Source organism: Oryzias latipes, chromosome 13 (assembly GCF_002234675.1).
Source record: "Oryzias latipes chromosome 13, ASM223467v1".
Classification (NCBI taxonomy): Eukaryota; Metazoa; Chordata; class Actinopteri; order Beloniformes; family Adrianichthyidae; genus Oryzias; species Oryzias latipes.
Genome location: NC_019871.2, coordinates 7762399 through 7788968, shown reverse-complemented (window position 1 = coordinate 7788968; position 26570 = coordinate 7762399). Strand labels below are relative to the sequence as shown.

The 26570-nt window shown below is 37.9% G+C and overlaps 1 protein-coding gene across 2 annotated transcripts in view; it reads right to left on the bottom strand.

Moving 5' to 3' along the window:
• Positions 1-26570, bottom strand: part of LOC101172919 (cell adhesion molecule 2) — a 36320-nt gene that overhangs the window by 3588 nt on the left and 6162 nt on the right. The window contains exons 2-7 of one of the 2 annotated variants that reach the window (XM_023961765.1): positions 16805-16957; positions 15816-15953; positions 8845-9003; positions 8460-8550; positions 8139-8317; positions 604-630 (exon numbers count right to left, since the gene is read on the bottom strand). In XM_023961765.1, coding sequence (XP_023817533.1) covers positions 604-630; positions 8139-8317; positions 8460-8550; positions 8845-9003; positions 15816-15953; positions 16805-16957 — 747 coding nt within the window. The remainder of the gene's footprint in view (positions 1-603; positions 631-8138; positions 8318-8459; positions 8551-8844; positions 9004-15815; positions 15954-16804; positions 16958-26570) is intronic. The other variant, XM_023961766.1, reaches the window with a different exon arrangement.

The window sequence follows — 26570 nt, the reverse complement described above, 5'->3', positions numbered from 1 at the left end:
TTAAATCTTTAATTTAAGGTTTAAATATTTCAAACGATGTAAAACAGATTAAAATTAGGAAATTCACACCAAAATTGAAGACAAAATCCAGACATTTAGCAGCACATGGCCTACATCAACATTTTTTTTTACTGATTTAAAACTTTGAAGGTTTTTTTAAAAAGAAAAAGAAAAACAATTTTAGACTTAAACAGAAATGACACATCTCAGAAAATGCCATGTAAAACTCAATTGCTACACCTACAGAAAAACTGAATGCACATAGAATAAATCATAAAGTACAGTTTAAAACACACACATTTCCACAAATTATATCTGCTTTATTTTATTTATTTTGCAATCATTGACAAACACGTTCACATGTGCATGCTGCACTCAGATGGAACGATCCATATCAATGGACAAAGGCAATGTAAAAGAGAAACACGGTGCAATAATGTATGCAGCCCATTACAGAGTCAGGTGTCAGCAGCAGAGAGAGCATCCATGCATGATGATGGTTTGCCTCATGCTGGGTCAGGCCTTTTTTTTGTTCTTCCTGATCCAGAGTCTGGTCCAGCATCACACACTACATGTGCAATGATCGTCTGGTGGAATATTTACCTGTTGTGGGGCCTTGAAAGTCTTTGGCTGTTGCCATGGTTGCAGACAGTGACAGCAGTAAGAAAAAATGACACTGTGATGTATATGTATATATATATATATATTTTAAAAAGATAAGCACAAAGTTCAAAGTAAGCACAAGAGATTATTAGCAGCTTAATATTTATTTTGTCGCAGAGCAGAGGTAAGAAACTCTCTTTGAATTGCTCAAAACGTTGATTTATGTATATGTTTTGTTATTGTTTCGAAATATTAGACATTAAAACAATATAAATGTTGATATAAATGTACAGTAAATCATTGCGCTTTATTGTCACTCAGTTTTATAAATATATTTTGTTTATTTCTCTGCATATTTACACAAAGTTGTAAGGGCAATGAATACATGTCAAGTATGTTTGTGTTTTTATATTGTTGGTAATGCCTTAGCCCTAAAGTTATAGGCAGTTTTATTGCATGGCATTTTAATATTATTTAAATAAAAAATTTTCTTAATGGAATCCTTCTAAATAAAGGAAGTTAGGACATTAAACCAAACCCAAGACTACAACTGCAATTAGGGATATGATGTCAAAAACACAAAAGCAACTATTTGATGCTTTTGATGGTTTGACATTAGGACCAAGAGGAGGACAAATGCAGATCAGGAGCAACAAAAAAAAAAAGAAGATAGAAAGAGCGGGAAGGAAGCATGCAGCAGGAAGATGGGAATGATTGATGAAAAAAAGGAAAAAAGCCTTCGGAGCAGTGAAGCAGTGTCTTCATTTCTTCTGCAAATCCTATCAACCATACAGAATAGTAGTGACACCTGACAGAAAACAATCACAGAGCAGCATAAGATTTGTAAACAAATATAGCAAAAATAAAGAATAAATATGGCAAAAAATATAGCATAAAATAGAGGTAGTTGTCAGAGTGGCCTCAACAAATAAATATGTTGTTGATTTATTTTTAGCAGTATTTAGATGTTAAGATCATACAATAAAATTGCATTTGAATCATTAAACTTTCTCAAGAATGGTCTCAGCCAAAATAAATAAATAAGTCAAACGATTCGGTTGGACTGGAATAAAAAGTTGGTAACGTAAGACAACTAAAATAAAAATGTCAGCTTCCTTTCTGAACTCTGACCTTTTGCATTTGCAAGGTGACAGGAATTAAGACAGACTAAAATTCTCAGGATACACTGCAAGTCCTTTCAGTGTTAATTTAATGGAAGAATACAATTAAATACAAATAAAATCAAATGAGAAAAATATTGATAAAACTTCATATGAACTGATGTCTCTAGCAGCAGAAAAAAGGTTTGGAACTTAAAATCGGATGTGCAGGTTAGAATGTGACAATGTACATGAATTAAAAAAATAAATAAAAACAAAACCATAAAACTGTTCCTTATAGAAAACAGAGTCTTAGCTTGTACCACTGGTCCTGCACCAAACCTGAGACAATTGATAGAACAAAATCAAGCGGATTTTGTTAGATTTCACAACAAAATCTGCATGAAAGGCTCAGTAAATCAGTTTAGGATGGGCTCTCTGCAGCTCTGTGAATTCCACTGTGGTGTTGTGATGGGATGTCACCCGTGCAACATGTCCAGTCATGAAATTTCCACTCTAAATATTCCTGTCAACTGTGACTGGTTTTATATCACAGTGGCAGCAAATGGGAACAACAGCACTTCTGCCACGTGTTTGTAAGCCACACAAATAGACAGGGTGAGGTCAGCAGATGGTGTGCAGTGATCGCCAACTTTCTGCAGAGTCAACCCCTACAGACCTCCAAATGTGACGCATACATCAGATTAGCTCAAGAACAGTGTTTAGAGAGATTCATGGAATTGGTTTCCATGGTCCAGGAGCGGCATCTAAGCCATACATCACCAAGTGCAGCGCAAAGTGTCGGATGCAGTGGTGTAAAACACAACGCTGCTGGAGCGGTTGGAGGCATGTCCTCTAGAGTGACAAATCACGCTTCATCTGGAAATCTGATAAACAAGTCTGGCTTGGCGAATGCCAGGAGAACGGTGTTTCTCTGACAGCTTTGAGCCCAATGTTAGGTTTGGTAAAAGGGAGGTTTGGTGTGAGGTTGGTCCCTGAATTCCACTGAAAAAAAAACCTGAACATACCAAAGGATTCTGGGTAATTCAATGGTTCAAACTTCGTACGAGCTGTTTAGGGATGACCCCTTTCTGTTTCAACATGACTGCACACCAGTGCACAAAAACATGGATGAGTGATGGTGTGGAAGAACTTGACCTAAACCTTTCTAGAACACCTTTGGGATGATTTAGTGTGAAGACTGGCAGCCACAGCTTCTGGCCCAACCTCAGTTTTGACCTCACTAATGTGTTTCTGGAAGAAGAGTCAAAGCTACATAGCTACACTCCTACACCCATGGAAAGCTTTCCCTAAAGAGTTGCTGCTAGTATTGTGAGTGAAATAACATCCCACTACATCTGAATGCCACTTAAAAGTGTAAAGGTAAATGAGCAGATATTTTTTTGCAAAATAGTGTATGGTTAAAGGCATAACATCTTTTTTTTTTAATCCATTCATTCGTTCTGTCTCTTATTCACTCTTTCTCTTATAAAAAGACTGAAAAAAGAATTAAAAAAGATTTTTCAATAGAAATTTTACTTTAAAAAATAAAAAAAAGTAAAATAAAGTTAAATTGCAGATGTGTTTGTATCTGCGATGCTTAAAGACGTGAAAGATGTGGAAGGGTCGACTTAAGGGACTAAAGAAATGGAGGAAGAGGCCGACCGGGGAAGGTGAAGAAGGAGAAAAGGGCACATAGGTGGCGAAGGACATGTGGTCAAAATAGGAGCCAAAGATCACAAACAAACCGTCGTCACCACGAGACATCTTTAATAAACACTTCAAATCAGTGACAGTGATTAGGCTGCAAGTTACTTCTCTTCTTTTAGCCAGTTAAACGAAGGACGCATTCATCCCAAGCACTCTGTACCGTGCTTATGACTTCAGATCATGGTTTGTTTAGGTTAAACCGAAATGTAATTTAAACTGCTAAATGTTTTCCACAAGACAGACCAAAGAACAAAGTATAAAAATCACTTAAAAGTCCCACTCCAATCACCTTTTGATATATTTTAAAAGTGTTCCCGCCGGTCTTTTAATTATGATTATTCTGTTTTAGGGCTAAATAGAAAATTTAAAAACTGTCATTTACTAGGACCTAGTTTTTGCAGAGCAGAAAGGGTTCATTAGAAATTTTCCTCAGTTGTGGGCGGGACAGTTGGCATGGAGCAACCCCGTCCCCACTTCCTGTTACCCATCTGTTTACTTGCTCTCTCGCTAGCTTCCAACCCCTCACAATCCCAACCTAGCATTAGCAAGCACCATTAGAGCTTTCCCGCTTTACAGTTTTGAGCCAGATGCCAGCTCAGACGAGGAAATTAAGTGGAGGCATCAGAATGGAATGCAGTAATGACTATATCCTTCACACAACAAATAAGAGTTTTTCAAACGGCTTTTTTTCGTCTGCTCCTGATTCACAGCGATATGAATAAAGAAATTCTCAGAAATGCAGTTTTGAGCTCAAATTTCTTTATATATGTCATCCTTCATCAGATAAATGCTACAAGGCCTTGTTAAAAATATTTTTTTTAATCAGTGGATCTTTGAGCTTTAGAAATTTCTATGAGATAAAAGAAGAGCATATCCCAAACCAGATTGTAACTTGCTTCTACGCCAAAGTGATGAAAGAATAGAAAAAAGATTTTCACAACCAACTAAAGCTCCAGATGTAAGAAGTTATTTAAAAAGTGTAGTTTAACAGGATGAATAATAGGTTAATTTAGGGTGTTTTTCTTCCTTCAGATTTTGTCAAACAGGCTCAAACACTGAGAAAAAGGGAAATGTGTTATTCTCACATGGTAAAAATGTGCAGTCAGTGACAGGAAAATGTAACAATGGGAGCTAAGAAGAGGGTCCACTCCTGGATATGGTTTTCTCTCTGTTGTATTGAACTATACAATCATTTGCTACTATTTCTCTCACATCTAAAATACAGCATTTCCTTGCTGCGTGAAAGAAGGCTGATTAAAAAAGATCATTTCAGGGGGAAAAAATGTGGCAGACAGATGACATTTATGGCTTCTCAGGTCTCCTATTATTATCAAATGATATGATGAGAATATCAAAAAGACCTAGCAGGTTTTAAGTCAGACTTGATGGATGATGATCTAAAAAATGAGTGTCATCGTCTGTGGAAATGAGCTTGTCTCACACATTTTTTTTCTCTCCAGCTCGGCTTCGTTTTTGATTTTTCCGGCAACCAGTACCTTAATGCTTAGTGTGAGAAGGCTGCCAAGAGTCAGGAGTTTAGTTATTTCCTCTGGTAATGTGATGGAGTCAGTAACAGATTCTAGGTGCATAACTCCTACAGTAAATTCAACAAGTTCTTCTTTTTTTCAAGTAATAGAATAATCACAGGCTTGGCTTGAAATGGAGCATGGAAGCAGCCCATGGTTGCGTGAGCTGACGGGATGATAGAAACTTGCCCGACTTTGCTGCCTATTCACTGAGCAACCTAAGGGAGGACACCTAGAAAACATATGCTGAAAGGATGAACATGTCGTCTTTTTTTTCTTGGCATTTCTCAAAGAATGACTTTCTCCCCCCAAAGTTTCTACCTTTTACATTGCATAAAGAGGCTTCCCTGCATCCAGCAAATGCTATTGAGAGGAAATTAAAAATACCAAAATCCAATGTGGCAGTTTATCTAGCAACCTTTCAGACAAGTCCACTTTAAATTTGAATATGTTTGTTTGTCTCGTACATATATAGTTTTCCCTTTTCATTCTTGGCTGTGCTTGATAAAAGCCAGCACAGTCAGTCTTTTTCTGCAACTATATTTGTCTTTTTCCCCCCCGATCTTCTTGTCCACTGTGGTTTTGTTTACTTGTCTCTTCTCCAGGCAAAAATCCAAAACTTAATTCTGCCTCTCCTAACACTGTTTTTTTTCTCTCCAAACAAGAGTCCAGACGCTGTGCAGCAATGTGACATGCAGTGATGTGTAGCAAGATAAATATTTGTCATCTCACAAAGTACCAATGCACTATTTGAGAATGGATGTTAGAGCAAAAGAGTCTGCAAAAGTGACAATCTTTACTTGAGGTTTTATAGAATATGTTACCAGAGTACGTACTGCCATTGGTGTGAAAATAACAATAGCCGGTTATTATTTTGACAACATTTTATCTATGATAAAGATTTCCTTCTAAATGCATTACATGTCCTCTTGGTGTTTAATTTAGCTTATAATTATCCATTGATTAATTAAAACAAAGAACAGTTTGCTTGAAACAGCTTTTCTTGAATTTATAAATTGTAAGCTAAAGTTGGGTAAAATAAAGACCAGAAGTCGTTCCTAAAGGCACGTTTCAGCGTTTCACATTCAGTTTTTCTCATGTTCACGCAGCTGAAGTGGCACAGCTTCAAATGCCCCTCTGGCATCTGATGTAACTGCAGTAGTGTGCAGAAGTGTCCCATTCTCCTGGATTTAAAGGGAAAACACCACTTTAATAATTATATAAAAGAATTTCTGCTTTTTGTGCTGAAAACTTTACTCTGAGGAAAATTGTGTTTTTGGTGTATCTTGTGGCATTTTTCTGATGATATAGGACATATATAAAGAAAAATAACCCTAAAACTGCATTTCTGAGTATTTCTTTCTTCAAATTATTGTAAATCAGGAGCAGACAAAAAAACTCAGTTGGTAAAAGCCTACAGGTGTGACATAATGATCCATTCTGATGCATCCATTTGCAGACAAATATATACACATACATCTTTTTTTTAATTGACCTAGCTGGCAACTGGTTCAAAAGCTAGCCATTTTTGTTGCACCGATAATGTTAGGTTGGGGGTGTGAGGGACTACAAGCTAGCTGGAGAGCGTGTAAACAGATGGATGACGGGAGGTAAGGGTGGGCTTCCTCTGTGCAAACCATCCACAACTCAGAGGCAAATTTCGAATGAACTACTCCCACTCTGCAGAAACTGTATCCTCGAAAATGACAGGTTTTTGATTTTGGCTTAAAACGTCATAATAATTATTAAAAGACCACAAAAAACGCTTTGACAATAGATCAAATGATGATTGTGGTGAGACTTTAACACCACATTCCTTTTTCAACCATATAAATGAATTTTTCGACAAAGAAGATTGTTTGCTTCAGTGTCAGGCTGTTCCAGTATTCAGTCACTCCTACCAGATCTGCTTGGCAATTTTAGGCATCCACTCTCTGAAAACAGCAGTCACACGCTAGAAGTCTCAGATCTCTGCTTGGCAGCAACCTTCTTCTCATTTTTCCTGATTATAACAGTGACAGCAGCATCGCCAACGGAGATCATCTGGCTGGTGTCTTTGTTTGCCAGACAGATTTTACCAAAAAAAAAAAATCAGATTTTACAAAAAAGATCTGTCAGACAAAAATCAACAAATGATACAACAAAACTTTTAGAAAAGTCAAGGCTCCCACTTACAGTCAGTGTCTAAATACTTTTTAGAATTATAATCAAGGTTATCACTATCTTTATATTGCATGTGTGCCATCTATACTCAGTAATATCAGTGTCCCCTAGTGCAGGGGTCTGTATTCTTTAAGGCTGATAACCATTTGGTCAAAACCCAGCAAGAACCTCAAAGTCTCACTTGAACGTTTAGAAAAACATGCTTGTTTTGTAGCCTTTAAACTTTTAAGTTATAAAATCTAGCTTTTAAATATTAACAAAAATTGAATTAAAGCAGGCATTAATCTTTCTTCATATAACAATTTTATTTTACTTTTGACAGCAAGTTCCTTTCAAAATAAAATTCACCCTGTGTCAAATAAGGTGGCAATAATGGTGGCAGAAACTAAAACGTTCAATTAATTAACCAAGATGCCAAAACCATGGAGAAACAAAAATGTGGCGGTGGCATTGCAGAGCAGATGACCTGACCTGACCCAGAGGAACTGAAAACCAGATACTTAAATAGACTCAGGGCCATTAACTGATATGAAGACAGCTGTGGATTATAATTGAGCTGAAACTGGTGTGAATGATGAAGGGCAACTAAATACATAACCAAAACATAACCACATTAAACCGAAGAACCCTTACATCTTCCCGCTGTAGCAGATTTACTTGAATAAAAAATGTACGAACGACTTGTTAAACATGTGTTTTCTATCATTATGACTTTGCATCGTCCTTCTTTTACTGTTGAATATTGACATAGCAACAATTGTGAAGAATCCCATTTAAATATAATTCTTTACCTTAAGAACTGTGCTTTGGAACAGCAACTAAACTCTGCTGTGCAGTAGAAGATCAGAATATTTGCTTTGAGCTTATTCCTATATCGAACACCATTTGTGTTGGATCTGAATTTTTGCCTGAACTTTTGAATCATGCCGATAAGCAGCAAAAAGATTTGGAATTGCCCCGTCAGAGTGAAGCAGCAGCAGAGGCAGTCCAGCAGAAATAAAATGCAATAAAGCAAGGACCTCACTGAAGTACCCACCATAAACAAACAGGGTATATTCAGCCGAGCTGGTCCCCACGTGGTTGCTGGCCTCACAGCGGTATGTGCCGTTGTCTGTCTTGTTCAGCGTGGTTATGGTGAGTTCTCTTCCCTCCACAATCATCCGCTCAATGTCAGGCAAGTCTCCTCCATCTTTGAACCACAGCACCGGTTCAGGTCTTGGAAATAAATGCAAGCAAAACTGTGAACAATATTTTCTTCTCACCTACTTCCTTATAAGTTGCAATGACCAAACTTAACAACACGTCTTTTCATTTTGCTTACAAAAAAACAACAGAAAAACTATATAAGGACATATACCTTGGGTTGCCTTTGGAAATACACTCCAATTTAAAGTATTGTCCTTCCTGTGGGATAATCAGGGAATGTGTAATCTCCACATGGGGAGCGTCTGGAGAGAAGAAGGAAACAATAATTCCAATGCTATAGATACTGTATGTTAGAGGCTATCACTGCAACACTAACAAAGTGCATCAGTCATCAGCTTTTTACCCTTCAGGCAGCTGTTAAACTTAACTGTTAAAGTCCATTTTCCTTTTTCTGCCCTGCTACTAATCCCTTACCTGCAAACTAATCCTTCACTAATCCAGAACAAATGCGAAGCTAAACCTGCAGGCATAAATGCAATCTCAATTCTTTATTTCTTCTCTACAAATCCAGCTTTGTGGGCTACAACTGCACTTACAGTGGATCTCCAGGACCTCTGTTGTGGTGTAGGGACTGGACAGAGACACGTGCTCCACGCCGCAGGTGTAGGCCACACCATCATCTCGTTTGTCCACTAAGAACTTAAGGCTGCTCTTCACGGTAAATGACTTTCCTGTTGCATTCACCTCCTGAGTGCCTGCAAAAAGACGATGAAACAGCGGGCTTAGCTGGATATTATCAGTGTGTGTAGTTTTGGCTTATTGGAGTTTTCCTGCATCTGAATAAACAGAAAACAAAAAGCTTTCAGGAAGTGGTGGTGTAAAACCCTAAATGAAGGAGACCCATCTTGGTGGCAAAAAACCTAAACATTTAACAATAAATAAACTTCAGTATGAAAAAAAACCCACGGTGAAACAACAGAGGATGACAAAGCAGATGACCTGACAAGGAAGAACTGAAACCTTAAATACACTGAGGGTTCTTGACTAATTTATGGCACCTGTGGATGATCAACCTAAAACCTGGTGAGACTGACAAGGAAAACAGAACCAGACAAACACTTAAGAAACATCACAAAAACCAAGGTTAGAATCCTCACAGTACTCCCCCTTCCCAAAAGGGTAGATCCCAGATGCTCAAATACAGCACAACACTTAGGAGAAGGGGATCTACAGATCTACAGGGAACAACAAAGCAACAGCTAAACCAGAAGACAGTTCTGGTTCCTGCAGCGCAGGAGCAGTGAGGGGTTACATGGAGAACCCCTTCTTAGGAACAGGTACAAAGAGAAGCAGCTGCGACGACTCTCCCCAGGGACAGAAAACATGAGGGGGAGCAGACCCTCTTCTGGGACATGAACCATGGCCAAGGGGGATGTATGGCGATCATCCTCATCCTCAAATTTTTGGTGTATTATTTTTAATTGTGTCTGTCTTCTCTCTTAAGAGATTGGGTTTTTGGTCTTTGAAAGTTAAGTCAAAGTAAAATGGAAAGTGCGGGAGTACAGTGAGCTGATGTGGCTGGTCTAGGACAACCTCTTATGATACGTTTAAACCAGGCATGTGACGCATTCTTGGATGTGCTTTTATCATATGGAGTATATGGACTTTTGGTACCCAATACTAGCACCTACAGTTGGAAGAGGCTTGGTGTAAATTGTCAAAGTGGTGCAAATCTGTCAAATTTAGCTCCAGGCCTTTGTTTCCACAACTCTATTCCATTATATGAAAGACTTGGTGTCAAATTATTGCAGCTGGGCACAAACCGCAATCAATAATTTGTCCTTAATAAACAATTTTCTAACAATCGAGACTTCGGTGAGTTAAAAGGGATGTCATCCCAGTGAATCCAAGTCCCTAATTGGTCAAAATTTTGACTTGGTTTAACCTTCAACGCTTGTTTAATGGACATGCATTTTTACGCTGAGCCAGAAAACAGACGTAGAAACTTGCATAGGTACATGTGAGCGCCATGTAAGTCTATGTAAATGCACTTTTACATAGACTTTTCAGTAAAAGTGGTCACTTGAATGCTCGTTGCTGAGTTGTGAACATATAGCTTTATAGATCCGATTCAGGTGAACCAGGTGGACTAGAATTTCACATTTGTCCTGTCTACCTTTCTTATTCCTAATCTTTTTAAAGCCCCCTTAACAGCTCTTATTCTGTATTTACACTTATTTTCTTTCCCTGCAAATTTTCATACATGTCAATACTGTATATTCATTAATGATTCCTCCTATTGTTATTTGAAGCTTTACTTAAAAAAATTTGCCCCTCAGGCAGCACCTTATCCACTTACATCCATAAACAGCTTCACAGAGGCTATTGGAACTGGTTGGCATTACAAAACAATTGCCTCAGAAGGACTTCTTAGTAGAAGACTCTCGCCTCAGCCGTTTTAAATCCTGCTCACAGTGCATTCTCTTACTCCTCTCCCTCTTGGACTGTCTGCCATCCTGTGCTACCCCCAATATTTAATATGTACCTATGTACTCACTTCACTCCTGCTGAAAACACAAACGCACAACAACACACACATATCCTCTGCTCCATCAGACACTAGAATCTCCCAGCGATGAAAACCCAGATCACAGATATCATCCTTATTTGGGTTGATCTGCTCCATTTGTTTCACTCCACATGTTCCCTTTGATTTTGTCATGTGGAAGAGGAATGCCGTCTCATTGCACATGCCATTACCACTATGACAGCAACAATTTCAGTGCTCACTATTTTACTACATGTAATTTAGGAGTGTCAGCCCAACATTTCTAAAAAAAACATTTCTTAAAAAAATAACAACCTTTCATTGTGTCAGCAAGAGGTTTATCCTTTTATTATTATTATTTTTATAGAATCTCGCTCAAGTTGAAGCTTCAAATAAAAAAAGACTGCATATTTGTACCAGAACTTGATTAAATTGATTTATAATCTGAATGAGTGTATTGATTTCCCTTTTGGAAGGTGCATATCTAATTTGACATTATTTTGTTTTTGTTAGCTTTTCTCTTCTCCTTAGGATTTGAAAGAAGCACCCATGAAGTAGGCAAGAAACAGCAACAATTTCACAAAATGACACATATCACTTACATAATTGAAATAAAGAGCATAGTCGCAGGCCTTCCATTGAGGAGAAAAAAGCCTTGATTTTTTTGCTCTTAAGAGCAGAAAAGTAATAGGAGGGTCTCTGTGGCATTAAACCCAAATCTCCCGTGCTTTTCCTGTCATTTGTCAGGTTGCCTGCAGCACTGGAGCTGCAACAGCAAAGCTGTCAGTCTGTTTCAAGGCAGCTGCTGGCATCGCCAGAGCGCACGCATCACTAGCTCCTGGAAGAACGGCGATGTACCCAGGTACATCTGTTTTGAACAAGAGCCCCAAGAGGGCAGCAGATCTTCGCTCTGGCAAGTGGGGTACACTACTAATCAGAACTATTGGAACTATTGTGACATAGTGGTAACAGGACCTGAGTGGTTCAAAGACTTCTGGGCTTAAAACACACAAGACATTACCAAGACTCACATATCCGATTAATGTATCAGGTCGCTATGCTAAGAAAAACGAATTTGAAAGAATTTTTGCGTCTTTCTTTTGCGTTTTTATGTATTTTTTTCTCAAAAGATAAATTGTGGATGGGTACACCCACAACTTAGGATGAACTACTGCCATTCTGCAGAAACTCAGCTCAAAAAATGATCGCAGTGGGTGTTTAACGCAAAATAGAACCCAACTTTTTTTGTGTTATTTGCTTTTTTTTGTAACATATGGAAAAAATGTTATAATACTTCAACCTAGCTGTCATTCAGCAGCACAAGTAATTTGTATGTCTGTGCTCTGCAAACAAATTTTCTGACACCTCCTGACAGCTGCATTTGGGGTCTGTAAAGCAGCGTGCTTCTAATAGAAATTGTTGAAAAAAACAAGTCATCAGAGCATGAAATACACATGACGTGCTTTTGCCATTATACCTGCTGTCGTCTTGGAGCTCTATAGACCGCTCCCCCAGTGGGGATAGATTTGACTGACAGCAGACACTGGCAGCGATGATCTTCCACAGAAGAACCAATGGCAAAACATGCTCCAGCACATACTTGCCAAAGAAAGCTTTAAAACTGCACCTACAAAAGACTTAGATCTGCAGTGCTGAGTGACATTCCCCATCTTTGACACTTTGACATGGAAATGAAGTTTTTAAGCGAAGCCTTGCAGTCTCTGCAGTGTTCTTTATCTCCCTTTGAACTGGAGATGCATCACACAGGTCTGTTTGCTCAAGTGGGATAATAAAACCCACTTCAGGCAAGTAAAACTTATAAAAACACATCTGTGTACAAGACGCCAGTCTGGGGTAGACTTAGGTTGTCTGATCCTTTTTAGAGATATGGTATTCACACATTCCAAATGTGCATGATATTTCCCATATCAGATATAACTGTAGGAAGGCGTTTATATGTGCTCAGAATATGGGGTTTTTGAGATTTATCTAAGGATTAATCTCGGCGTATTAAAAAAATAAGCACAAAAGAGATCACATCAGTGACTCTTGAGATGGACAGCAAGTCTGGTTGTGATGCTACGTGTCTGCTCTCCACTGGCCTTTCAGGAAGCTACGTGCATGTCATTTCAACAAGAAAACTTCATAACCTGGCCCTTCTTCTATCAATCATTGTGCCATGTTGGGCAGACACAGACAGAACCACCAAGAAAAAGCTCTCTGGTGCAAATCTTCGATAAAGAGCAACTGTCACAGCGAGCCTCCACAGCAGACTCCATTACATTGAAGCCATTTATATAACGGGCCCTTGTCATCAAGCAGAAGGATAAGAAAAAAGAAAAAATATGCTAGCATATAGCCTACACTATAATGAAAACAGATTACAGAAACCTTTGCTTCACATTAAGGCAAATGATTGCATTCGTCTGCTACCTAATGCATATAGGTTACACCAAAACTGCTGTCTACAGTAAATGAGGAAAATGTAGTCTTGTTTGACTAACAAAAGTAAGAAAAGAGACCACACTGCAAACTATTTGATCTTTGCAATGATTTAAAACCTTGTTTTTAGACAATCCATCCATCCATCCATCCAGCCATCCATCCATCCATCCATCCATCCATCCATCCGCGACCCGGTCCCGGATAAGCGGAGGAAGATGGGTGGATGGATTGTTTTTAGACATTCAAGATACTTTACCAGGTTTTAAGTCGTTTTATCTTTGCTCTACACCTTTACAAGCTTTTCTCTAAATTCAGAATTTTTTCATCTCTCTCATTAAGAACTAGGATCTAGAAATAAGGAAATTATTATCGAAATGAGTCCGAATCCTTTTGCTCTATACTCTAAACAATAGAAAAACTAGATCTAAGACTAAAAAAGACTTAAATTTCACATTATTCTTGGGTTGTTTTAACCCTGGAAAACCCATGCTTACATACAGGGTGGTAAAAGCCTCATTTAAGGTTAATTTGACAATTTTAAATTGTTTATTCATTTTGGGTAGCAGCAATTAACAGCAGCCAAAAAATAAAGGACTAAAAATAAAAATATAAAATGGAAAAAAAACAACTACAATTACCGTAAAAGAAAATGAAATTAAAAAAAAACAACACATTTGATCCTGTGAGTTCTCCAGGGTTAAAGTTTAATAAATGCTGACAAGTCAGACTTCAGTGTTTTTATTTTGGAGACAAAAATTTAGATTTGTGTACTTAGAATAAACTGTATTTTTGATTTTATTACCCTTTATGACTAACTTGTACTAAGATCCTGTTCTTATTTTGTTTACATTTTGTTCTAAAATGAGTCATTTCCACTTATAACACTCGCTGTTTGTCACTCCAATCATAATGTACTACTATTAGGAACATTAAAAATTTAAAAATAACAGACATTTTGCTTAGAACTAGAAAAAAAATCAATTATTGTATTGTATGGCATTCATTTTGAAGTAATTCTGTCTACTAGTTGCTTTTTGAGCTTGTTTACCCCTTTGAATGCTTGTTTAATACTCCTTGTTTCTAGATTTTCTTATCTCATTGTAGGATTTCTAGTTACAGTTTTTCTCAGTCGCTTTAGTACAAGTCTCAGATCAGAATTGAAGTTTGCAAATACGTGTGTGCATATCTCAAAACAATTTGTACAGACAGCAAAACACAATGTTTTTTTTGCAAAAGCCTGTAACTTGCTCAAAATCTTTAGTTCATCTCTCAAAACTAAGTCTTTATGTCATTGAACATGTCAGTGTCATCAGAATGTCAAGTCCTTGTGTCATTGTCTACGAACAAGACAGTCAAATTACTTAGTCATGTTGTCAATATAACTGTGTACTTTAGAGGGAGGTTCTGATGCAAACTATGGCTAAAGTTTTGATGACAATTATTGTAAAATGTAAGTTACACCTTTTTTGTTTGATTGCAAGAGACTGGACAAGATTCACATTTACACTTTCATTGTTCATATTGTAATTTGTTGTCAGACCATGTCATTCCAACATAGAAAAAACCCACTGCAGTAACACAGAGGGAAAAAAAAGATAGGACAATATTCTGTACAACAGTACAGGCAGTGCAGTAGGAATTGGTGTGGTCTTCCTACACCTCTTGTCCTTCCTGTATGTTAGGCCACAAATTCTCATCCACATCACAGCGAATATCCTCTCTTGCAATGCAGCGAAATATGTTTGTCACATTATGACAACTTGGTCAACCATTTTGCAGTTAATGACTTATATGATGAACTAATGACTAGGTGTTTTGAGGAGTAAGACTATTGCACAGTGAACTATATAATACATTTTGATCAACATGACATAAACAATTGATAATGTAGCAAAGAGCAGAGAATTGTACATAATCATTTGCATGGATGTACCAAAGAAATTGCAACTTGTTCAAAGAAGTGAGAAACTGCTAATATGATGTGCACAAGTGACATCATGATGTGAAGATTGAACAAATAGTTTTGAGAATTTCATTCTGATCTGAGAATTGTACTAAAGCGACTGAGAAAAACTGTAAGTAAAAATACTTTCTGCATAGAAAGATCATTTTACTACTTTCTAGTGTTTTCTGCTTTACATTTGTGTTCTTTTCATATTTTTAGGCTACCTCTTCTGCAGAAATTCTTAAGAAAACAATATTTTAATTTGTATGTATTAGTATGACTTAGTCAGATTTTCTCTGGTTATATTTTTTATAGCTGGAACAGTAATTCACTGTCTGTTACAAGCTTAAAAGGCAACAATTAAAACCATTGCAGTGATAAAAAGTTGCTTGTTCAAAATCATTTAAAAAATCCTTTTGTAGTACCACTGGGATTTTTTGCAAATAGATAAAAAAGACAAATTCTTTCAGGTTCAAACTTTGGTTGAAGTGATGACTCCACCTTTCCATTGCATGAATATGAGCAAAGGAATGCAACAGCTGAGTGACTTGACAGTAAGAATGTCTCTCAGGGGGTACAAGGAGCAACAGAGGCTACAATGCTCTGTTAAACTCGTGCCACATGTTTACCTTGGACCTCCTTGTCATTTCGGAACCACCGGATGTTGGCAGCTGGTTTGCTGCCTGTCGTGCTGCATGTCAGAGTGATTTCTTCCCCCTCCATGGCTGGCTTGGTGAATCCTGTGATTTCTGGTCGCCGTGGCACCCCTGTAGTTCACAGAAATTATAAACACAAAAAACTTGTTGGAGAATAAGTCAGATAGACAGACAGATAGACAGATAGACAGATAGATAGATAGATAGATAGATAGATAGATAGATAGATAGATAGATAGATAGATAGATAGATAGATAGATAGATAGATAGATAGATAGATAGATAGATAGATAGATAGATAGATAGATAGATAGATAGATAGATAGATAGATAGATAGATAGATAGATAGATAGATAGATAGATAGATAGACAGATAGACAGATAGATAGATAGATAGATAGATAGATAGATAGATAGATAGATAGATAGATAGATAGATAGATAGATAGATAGATAGATAGATAGATAGATAGATAGATAGATAGATAGATAGATAGATAGATAGATAGATAGATAGATAGACAGATAGACAGATAGATAGATAGACAGATAGATAGATACTTTTAATCATAAATAGACATAGTAGCTCTTAATCATAAATAGACATAGTAGCTCTTATGCATACAGAACATAACACAATTACACTATTAAATATTAAGTTTGTCAAAAGGAGTTTAATTAATTGCTTGACATGGAATGGGATGAAGCAAACTGATAAACTAATGTTTTATATGATCTTGCTTTGCTCTATTTTATTTTTATTTTTTATTTACATAAATGATCATCATCTGGTTCCTAACTTCTAATCAGTTATTTACATTAGAAAAGTGTTTATGAAAAGCAGATGTTAATGTACAACTTGCTTGTTGCTTAAAACACAAACAAAAACTTTTCAAAATAGAGTACTACAATCTTCTGAAAAACTACTATTTGTAAGTATGCCAACACAGTCATACAAACCCAGAACAGTGAGGAAGGCCTTGGTCGTCTTGACAGGCATGGTGAAGAGCGAGCAGGTGTACAGTCCTTCATCTGACAGGCTGACGTCGCCAATTCTGATGGTGAGCTCCTGTGACGTGGCTCGCAGCAGCTCAATTCTGTGATCCCTCAGAGCTGTCAGGACGAGCGATACAAAAAAGAAACCTCAGAGAGATCAGGAAAAAACCCACAAAAAAACAAATCTCACTGATGAGAAAGCTCACAACAAACTTGAGAATGGCAGCTAAAGTGAAGAAACTACGCACAAAGATGCTGACCTTTACCACAACATGAGTTGTTTCTAGTGACGACAAACCAAAGAATTTCTGCAAACACACACTGAGGCCAGCATTTGCAGTATGTGGAGTATTTGCATTCTAAGCTGACAGTTATTTTGCAGTTAGGACGTGTCAAGTGAATGCATTGAAGCGCAGCATGGAAAATAAAAAGCCCAGTCCAAGATTATAGCTCCTATTTTGGTAATCTTCCTATTTTCATGGTATTTATTTACACTTTTAAGTATTTCAGGAGATGTTCAGTGTGCAACATATTTCACTCACTGTTACACTTCACTGGATGCAGTTTGGAATAGAAAAGACTCATTTATTTTATAAGCTATAGTGCAGACGTGGATTTATTATTTCCATTAACTGACGCAACTCAGTTTATTGTGTTTGCAAATTTAATCACAGCAGGACAATCGTTTGACTTTCTTAGTCTTTTTATTCAGGCACTATCTTTGAAACATTTTATTATAACCTAATCAACTTCTTCTTTTAAGAAATTATTAATAAAAAGGGGAAAAAAATGCACACTGGGAGTAAAAAATGCTTTTAAAATGTGCGTAAAAGGGGAGCGTGCATGAAGGTCTGTGGAAGACATTACATTCAGATGAGACTACTACCCCTTAAAAACCCACTCCAATGACAATTGGTTTTTTTGGACTTTTAACATGTTTTTGTGGTATTTTTCTCATGATGGCATACATACATACATACATACATACATACATACATATATACACACACAGACAAATATATATATATATATATATATATATATATATAACGCCCCTCTCCCCCTTCCACTGGTGGTTTCTCAGACAAGCTCGGGTCCTCTACCAGAGGCCTGGGAGCTTGAGGGTCCTGCGCAGTATCTTAGCTGTTCCTAGCACTGCCCTTTTCTGGACTGAGAGGTCTGAGGTCTTTCCAGGTATCTGTTGCAGCCACTCCTCCAGCTTGGGGGTTACTGCCCCGAGTGCTCCAATTACCACAGGCACCACTGTCACCTTCACTTTCCATGCTTTCTACAGCTCTTCTCTGAGTCCCTGGTATTTCTCCAGTTTCTCATGTTCCTTCTTCCTGATGTTCCCATCGCTTGGCACTGCCACATCCACCACAACGGCTTTCCTCTGTTCTTTATCCACCACTACAATGTCTGGTTGGTTCGCCATTACCATCCTATCAGTCTGGATCTGGAAGTCCCACAGGATCTTTGCCCTCTCATTCTCTACCACCTTCTGAGGTGTTTCCCATTTTGACCTTGGGGTTTCCAGTCAATATTCTGCACACATGTTCCTGGATATTATTCCAGCCACTTGATTGTGGCGCTCCATGTATGCTTCACCAAGCTGATATGATCATATAGCAGATTTCTGTATTGACTTACATTAATATTTTTCTTGTTTTTCCAGTTTATTAAAATCTTTTTTTTAGCAATACAAAGAGTTATGTAAATGATAGGTACTAATCCTCCTTCAATATCGATGGCACTCATGTCACCAAGCACGCAAAGTGACGGTGAAGCTGTGATTGAAACCTTAAGCCAGACTGATAGATCGGGACATACCTGTTGCTAGAGAGCTTGGACAGGTGTGCAGAACCAGAGTGCATGCATGTAACTGTCGGGTAGATTTCTATCACAGTGCTCTAAAATAACCCACACAGCATTTAATGTTCTTTGAGAGAAGATTGCTGGTGGTGAAAAGGAATACACTGGCACTTTCTTTTGTCTTAATGACATTTCGCCAACCCACGCGATTCATCGTGTGACAACAGTAGTTCTGCCCTGACCGGTCCGTTCCAATATTCTTTGGACCTACAACTAACGGGGACCCAAAAATGGTATGGTTCAGTCCAGCATAATGGATCCATTTTATGATAAAAACACTCAAACTACAGGACCGGACTGTACCATATCGCTCAGTAGAAATTGGGCTATAGTGTTCTAATAATGTTCTGTTTGTATTATTTTGGTGTGGAAAAACAACAGTGGGCTAAAATGTAGGAAACTAAAATGTGAATGGATTTGTCATTAATTCTTGTTTACTTGTTTGTTTCTACACATTTTTTAATTTGCACTTGATTATCTTGTAAGAAATAGAAGGAATCTGGAAAACTTCCCCTGCACTGTTTAGTACCCAGGTATTTATCTCTGAGTCACACTGTTTCAAGTTTTGGCAAAATATGTCCTGGATTGATTTTAGATTGGTGAATCGGATCGTTCAAAAGGAACTAATATCGACCATGAAACTTATCATCAACCAAAATTTATGAAATTACTAAAAGCATTGTTAAAATGAGTTGTTACACCCTTAGTTAATTAAAAGCACTGTGAATTGAATGCAGAATGGTATCTGATTTGTGTCACAAACAAATGCAGCATATTTAAAATGTATATTAAAGTTAGAATGTATGACCTGGTTATTAAATTCTACAAACACAGGTCATTACGCAGAATGATGTTTTTCATTTTCAATTATAGCCAATCAGCTCAAAATCATTATCAAGGAATCAAAAACATTCTTGGAAAAGAAAAAAAAAAGGAACGTGGTCATGAGGAGCTTTCTGTAAGACATTTTCCTTTTGAAGAATAAAGAGAAGTGTAAATAGAAACAGTCTTCAGGCAAGAATTAAAAATTAATAACTAGCAGTGCCATCAGGCAGCCGGTTTATTATGTGCTGCGGGGCTTAATACAAACATTTGATAGTCTTTCTGTGGCAAACAGCATCCGGAAACAAACCTGCCTGGTGTTCTTTGTAGTTAAGCATCCTTGCAATGTAACTTGAAAATACCCAGAGGCTCTGGCGTGAGCTGCAAAGCTTTTGGTGGATGGATGCATTGGAAAGGTGATGGGGTCCAAGCAAACATGGCAGAAGAACTCAAAAGATATGGAAGTACAGGCTGGGAGGATCAAAGCAGAGAACAAGATGACACACCATGCCTCCCCTGGCCTATATCCCTCTATCTCGGCAGCGCATAGTGGGGTGAAGTGTGGCAAAGGAGAACTTTTCTTCCTCTTAACCCTCCTGTTCCTCAAAGTAGCAACGGCTTTGAGATGCTGATAAATGTTTTGTCTCTGATCTGTAAAGGGATTATAGGATGGAAAGCTGCTGCCCTTTCATTAAAGTCGAGAGTCTGCTCATAGGGAAACATTTACGGTTTATTCCAGCAGCTTTAATCAGTTTGAGATGATTTCACTGCTACACATTTGGTGATGTTAAAATGATTGCAACAACATTAAACTCAAGATAACAAGTGGGGTTTAATGATCTGGTTTATTTCTTTTAAAACAAGCATGATGTTCAACAATGAGCTACTGCATTCAGGCTCTTTCCCACCGCTGGAGCTACATATGGGCACACAAACATTTTACTATGTCTGATTTGGGGAATCATCTAAATCCAAACTGGATTTTGCAGAGGAAGAACTTTAAAACTCTTTTTAAAATTAAGCTGAAGGCTTTGCTGATCTTTGGGGGAAAAAAAGAGCATTTAACAACATCCGCAAACCAATTGATGTACGGTATCCTTTCAAATACCAAACACTGACCCAGTGCAATGCGGCCCACTGATGATTTCAAGTGACATTTAAAGCACCAATATTCCTCTCAGTTCCACTAAGTTCTGAACATCACATTACCATTCGAAATAGATACATTTCCAAATGTCAGAAGTTGAAAAACTGATTCTGAGGGCTGGGAGGCATCTCTTAGTTTACACATTTTTGTCAGACAACCATTGAAATCAGTGCATTAACAGGCCAATGGCACGGTTTTCAATAAAATGTTGTAGTACCTCAAATGCATCCAATACTCTTTTTGAAGAACCACATAAACAGGTTATTGGGTCCAGATCTGTCACAATGAGGCCCAAATGCCACAGCTGACAATGCTTTTTTTTCTCCTAGTGTTTTCGGAAATCGATATAATAAAATGGTTCATTTCCTCCAAATACTTCATAGCTCTGGCACTGCTCATTTTGCTCAGGCAAAATCATAAATCTCCACCCCGACCTTGTGCATGCTGCAGCCTTGCAGCATGGCAGCTTAATGGCATGGCAGCAGTACATCTCTGGTGATGGAGGCCTCTCCAAGGTTGTCTCAAATCAGTAAAACTGACACCTCAGCTCTCCCTCCATAATCCAATTGGTCTCATGCAAAGTGGTGTTTGACTGTACTTACCTGTTTAGACCTTTGAACCACAAGCCCTGTGAGGATGGGACCAAAGATGTACAATTTGACATCTTGAAAGAGGAAGCTGAGAGTCTGCCCGGTATCTATGTTCCACCTGTCCTCTCACAACTTGAAACACAGGATCTGAACTATCATTTGGCACTCACTTTTCCCTCCATAGAGCGGCGGACAGATGCTAAATGCTTCTAATCCAAAATGATGAAGCATATTCTGACAGTCCAGACAGAAAAAAGAACATTTAACATCTATCCATTAGTCTTGGAAGCAAGCTGATGACGCACAGGTTCTGCCAAAACCTGCTGCATCTGCAGCACTCCCATTTGGCCATTTTTGCATAGTCTCTAACCACTTTGAGCTGGTACTGAAATGCAAAAGCCTAGCTGTCCTTCAGCAAGAACACAGAATCCTGGCGTGCACCCCCTGCCTGTTCTCCAGCCAGGGGCTCCACTTTTTGCAATTAGAGGGTGTTTGCTGCTGGCTGCGCTCGTTCAGTGACTGTGTGGGCGATTCTGGATGAGTTCCAGGTCTATAGTGGTGCAGGCAGGGGGGGCTTTTTTTCCCACCACACATGTGGTTGCAATTAAGAGAAAGGAAAGAGCCTCGTCCCAGCAAGCCATTGTCACTGCCTGCGCTCTTGGAGATCCCACAGAGCAGATGCTACTCAAATTGAACACGTTTATAGCACCTGAAGCAGGGCAGGAAAGAAGGAGAAACTCTCACAGCGGCTACGTTATGTACCTGTTTCAAGCAGTGAATAATGAGCCTGAATATATTTTGTACACTTAATTCTCAGCACACTGTAGGGATTTTTTTCATTTTGAGTGCAGCTTCTTTACTTCTCATCTGTTTTATGCTAGGTACACACCAGTGGCGATTTCTTTAAGACTGCAAGGGAAGCTCGGTTTCCCTTATAACATCACAAAATTAATGGTGAAATGTGTACTATTGTAGTAACATTTTATTGACTAAAAATGCGTTAGAAAACATTCATCTCAAAGACGAGTTCGTTCAGAATCAGTTACATATAGCAGGTCGGCTGACTTGATTTCCTTCTCATACATTCTCGCAGCGTCACAGTGCATTTCCCTACCGTAGCCCAGCGTCCATTGACTTCAATGGGGCTGCTTTGAACGTTTTTTTTCAGCACTTCGAAACTAGACGTCATTGGATAAACGCTGCGATTATGTCCCGCCCACGGACGCTCAGCGTCTCTGGGGGTGAATGGGGAGTGGGCTGGCCCGGACTCCGAGCTTCTGCGTGATGAATGGAGGGTCTGTCGAAAGACTGCATCTCCTTTTGACTGACAGTGATTCTGTACTATAAGGAATCACTGAAGCTATTCGTGCTCAGTCCCATCGCGGATTTCTCAAGTTCAGTCGAAATAAAAACTGCTGCAACCTATTTCTTTGATATTTGCTTGGCGAAATTGTTTGATTTTCATCATACATTTCACAGGGTCACAAACCATTTTCTTGAAAAGGAACGTAGGGCAGAATTTACTTTTAAATAAAAAGACAATTTTATGATGTAGGCTGAAAATGAGCTTGCCGTCTCTGACAGACCAGTAGCCCCCACTGGTACACACCGGGCAAAAGCGCACGTTCAAGAACACACTTATTGTGGGTTTTGGAGCGAATTTTTTTGCCGAGTAAAGGTGCCTTCACACTGCCCACATGTGGCACGTTAAAGTTTGTGCTATGAACGCGCATACCAGCAGGGAGCGGCAGGGAAAGGATCCTTTTTCTTTTGTTTATCTACTGTTTACTTGTCCGCCACCTATAGTGGGATGAGGTTGAACCGGTGCAAATCCCGCAAATCTTGTTCCAGACTTTTTCTTTTACAGCTCTGTTCCGATAATATGAAAGATTTGTTGTCATAGAATTCCGGCCGGGAAGAAAAAGCGAAACTATTAATTTCGCTTACAGTTTCGCTTACAATACTTACAGTTGGAAGGGGCTTGGTGCGAAATGTCAAAGCAGTGCAAGTCTCGTGAATCTTGCCCCAGACAAGATTTACATCTCAATTATGATATATGAAAGACTTGGTGTCATATAATTCCAGCCGCATACAAACTTTCATGATCAGTTTTCCAACGGTTAGCACCGTGTGAATGAGAAAGTAAGCTACTTGTACGTCACTAACAAATCAGAGTCCCTGACTTGTTAAAGTTCGACTGCTTTAAATTTCAACGCACGTTCAATGATCACGCATTTTGTATGTAGGGCCTGAAAATGGACTTAAAAACTGCACCAAAAATTGAACTAAAAACAGTGATGCGTAAATGCAAGAATTTTGAATTTGGAAGCCTGAAATGGCATTTACATGCCTTTACATGGACATCATTAAAAGCTTGAAGGCACGTTGCCGTGGCCGGAGTGAACACAACATAAGATTGGCTGCTGCAAGAACAAAGCTAGCGTTCAGGTGGGCTTCAAACGATTGGATTTTTAAGCACAAGATATTCATCACCGTTCCGAAGTGCTAAGATAAATAAAACATACGAGTGCAGGGGGGCCACAGATTCTGTTTAGTACATAAAAGAGTAGCTCTTTACATTTGCAATAATATCAGAGTGCATAGTTCCATAATGGCAGATTCACATTTCAGTGAAGCTTGAAATAAGGCAGAACACATAAAAGCCCATTAGACCCTGAAGAAAGACATTAGCCGTGGCCGTGAAACAGTTTGTTGTCTGTGTAAAAATCTCTTCATGGACAGTAAACATCTCTTCAAAGAATAACACTTTTTGCCTTGTTACTTGTAAAACACATTTTGAAGGAATTAAGAAAAAGCATCTGACTTTATGAAATGTAGTCAAGTTTATGTTTTTTCCTCCAGAAGCTTTTTAGACTTAAACCTTTGTGTCGGACTTTACTCAGCGCAGCAGCAACAAACAAACAAAAATATATTGATAACATTGTTTCACTTGCTCATAACAACCATCAAATGTGTGTTTACCAGAATGGGGGGTTTAAATGTGCCTTCATTGGTGCTTACTCCTGTAATTGCATCCTTGGTAATTATCCTTCATTCTCTCAAGTTAATGAATGTTTTAATGCTCGCATTAGAGCTTTCATTTAGCACATAACAGCATTTTGATTATAACAAGACAATTAAGATCAATTTTGCTTTGTGACCTTTATGGCTCAGGCTGAATGCCCCAATTAAATGTCATGAAGAATGAACCATGGACTTCTAAAATATGACACTGAAATGGAGAAGATTTATGTCAAATCTGTACCAAAATACATGTCATCACACTATATTATATTTAGTATAATTTGTATTTTAAATATGTTATCTAAATACAGTGGAGTGAAAGTTGAATAAAGTCTATATTTATATAGTTGTGCTTCAAACATATATTTTCAAACTTCATGAAAAGATTCAATTAGTTTCATGGCTTTGAAATGCAACCTGCAGAAGGTCTGCCATTAATTGCATAATTCATATTCCCCCCTATCTGACAAAAGATTCTGTATGCTTTCATGAATGTCATTACCATTTTCAAGAGCCTCACAACTTACTTTTTATCCTTTTCCACAGATGCCAAAAGTGAAATAAATCATAATGGAGACAGCAAAGGACAGCTCCGCTCTCATTTATCCTGCTCAGTCATAATAACTCCCCACAGCGCAGACATATAAAAAGTATAATTCTACGAAAGACATATGGTCCAAATCCCTTTTTCCATCACATTAGTTCATTAGTGTGGGCCTGCATATTACCTGGTATGTGGACAAATTAATGAGGAAAGCTTTGACTTTTGGGAAATCTGCATTTGATTAATAGAATTTTTATCCAATTTTGATCTTTTTCTGCATTTGAAGTCTTCAAGGTAGAAAGAATCCAGGAAGACAGAAATATGAGGGATAAAGAGAGCATGCCAAGAAACCAGCTGGCATGATAGAAGAAGAAGGCGGTTTTCATCTTTGGTTAAATTTGCAAAAGCACGACCCATATGGATCAAAATATGACAAACCAGCAATATTCATTTTCTTTTAGAGCTCACTTATCTTCAGTAATAGTAACCTAGTCCGATGATTGCAGACCAAAAGACCCCTAACAGCCTATTAACTGATAAAAACATAGTTTTTCTTTGTGCATGTTGCAGTTAATCAAACACAGTTTGATTGAATAAAACAAAACAAGAAGGCATCAATATTTATTTTACTAAAAAAATACATTTTATAATCTGCCATTAATAAAACATTTGCATGTAAACCTGTCTAGCCTTTTGTGCTTCACACAAAGTTAGAATTCAAATGTTCCTTGGTGCACATGTGTTCTTTCTCTAATCACAGAAAAAAGAAGACAGTAAAATAAGATTATTGCATTTTATTGCTTTTATCAGTGTTCTAATTTTACTATTGTATTTTTTTATATATTTAACTATTTTACCTATAAATTGTTTTTACGTTTTAATTGTTTTCATTGCTTGTAGATTTTATTGAATAGCGCTTTGTTCGACTTCATGTTAAGGTGCCATATAAATAAATGATAAACCATAAGCTAGATATTCTATTTCACAACTCAGTGTCTTATTTTATGCTTTATTATGTTGTGTGTGTGTGTTTGGGTGGGTGTGCGTGTGTGTAGGGTGGGGTGGGGGCAATGCATGTGTTTACGATACGTGTGTTTTTTTCTTTTTGTCTTTTAAATTTGGAATATGTTTTATGTGAAGCGCTTTGAGCTACTTCTGATAGAAAAGTGTTGAACAAATAAAGTTTTGATTTGATTTTGATTAGTCAGTAATAATTTGCGTCAATTGTTTGCGCCTGAAGCCTATCTTTTGGTGAGGGTTAGGATATATCTTCAATATATCTTCATAATATCTTAAATGGTGCCAGGACTAAAAAAGCAGTATTTTTCTGACTAAAGAAAATGGTATTTTTCTATTCTAAAGTTGATTAGATTTTAATCTGATAAATCTTAAACTTTCTCATGGATGTGTAAAGACTATTTCTGCCTCCTTTTGAATACTAGGAGCCACTAAAAACATACACAGGAACACTAAAATAGAAACAAGATGGTAAAAAGAGTATTGTATATAGGCGAGTAAAATAAAACATGGAGCACATAAAAAAATCTGTAAATTACACATAAGCTCTTTCCAAAAGAAACTCTTCAGCTTTGACCACAAAGCAGAGAAAAAAAGCAGTGTTCTGTTCCATCACTGACAGCTGGTTCCACGAGAGACAATCCTAAAACTTTTATGTTCAAGCCTCACATTTTAGACCTGGTAACTATGAACATACCTGGAGTACGAACAAGA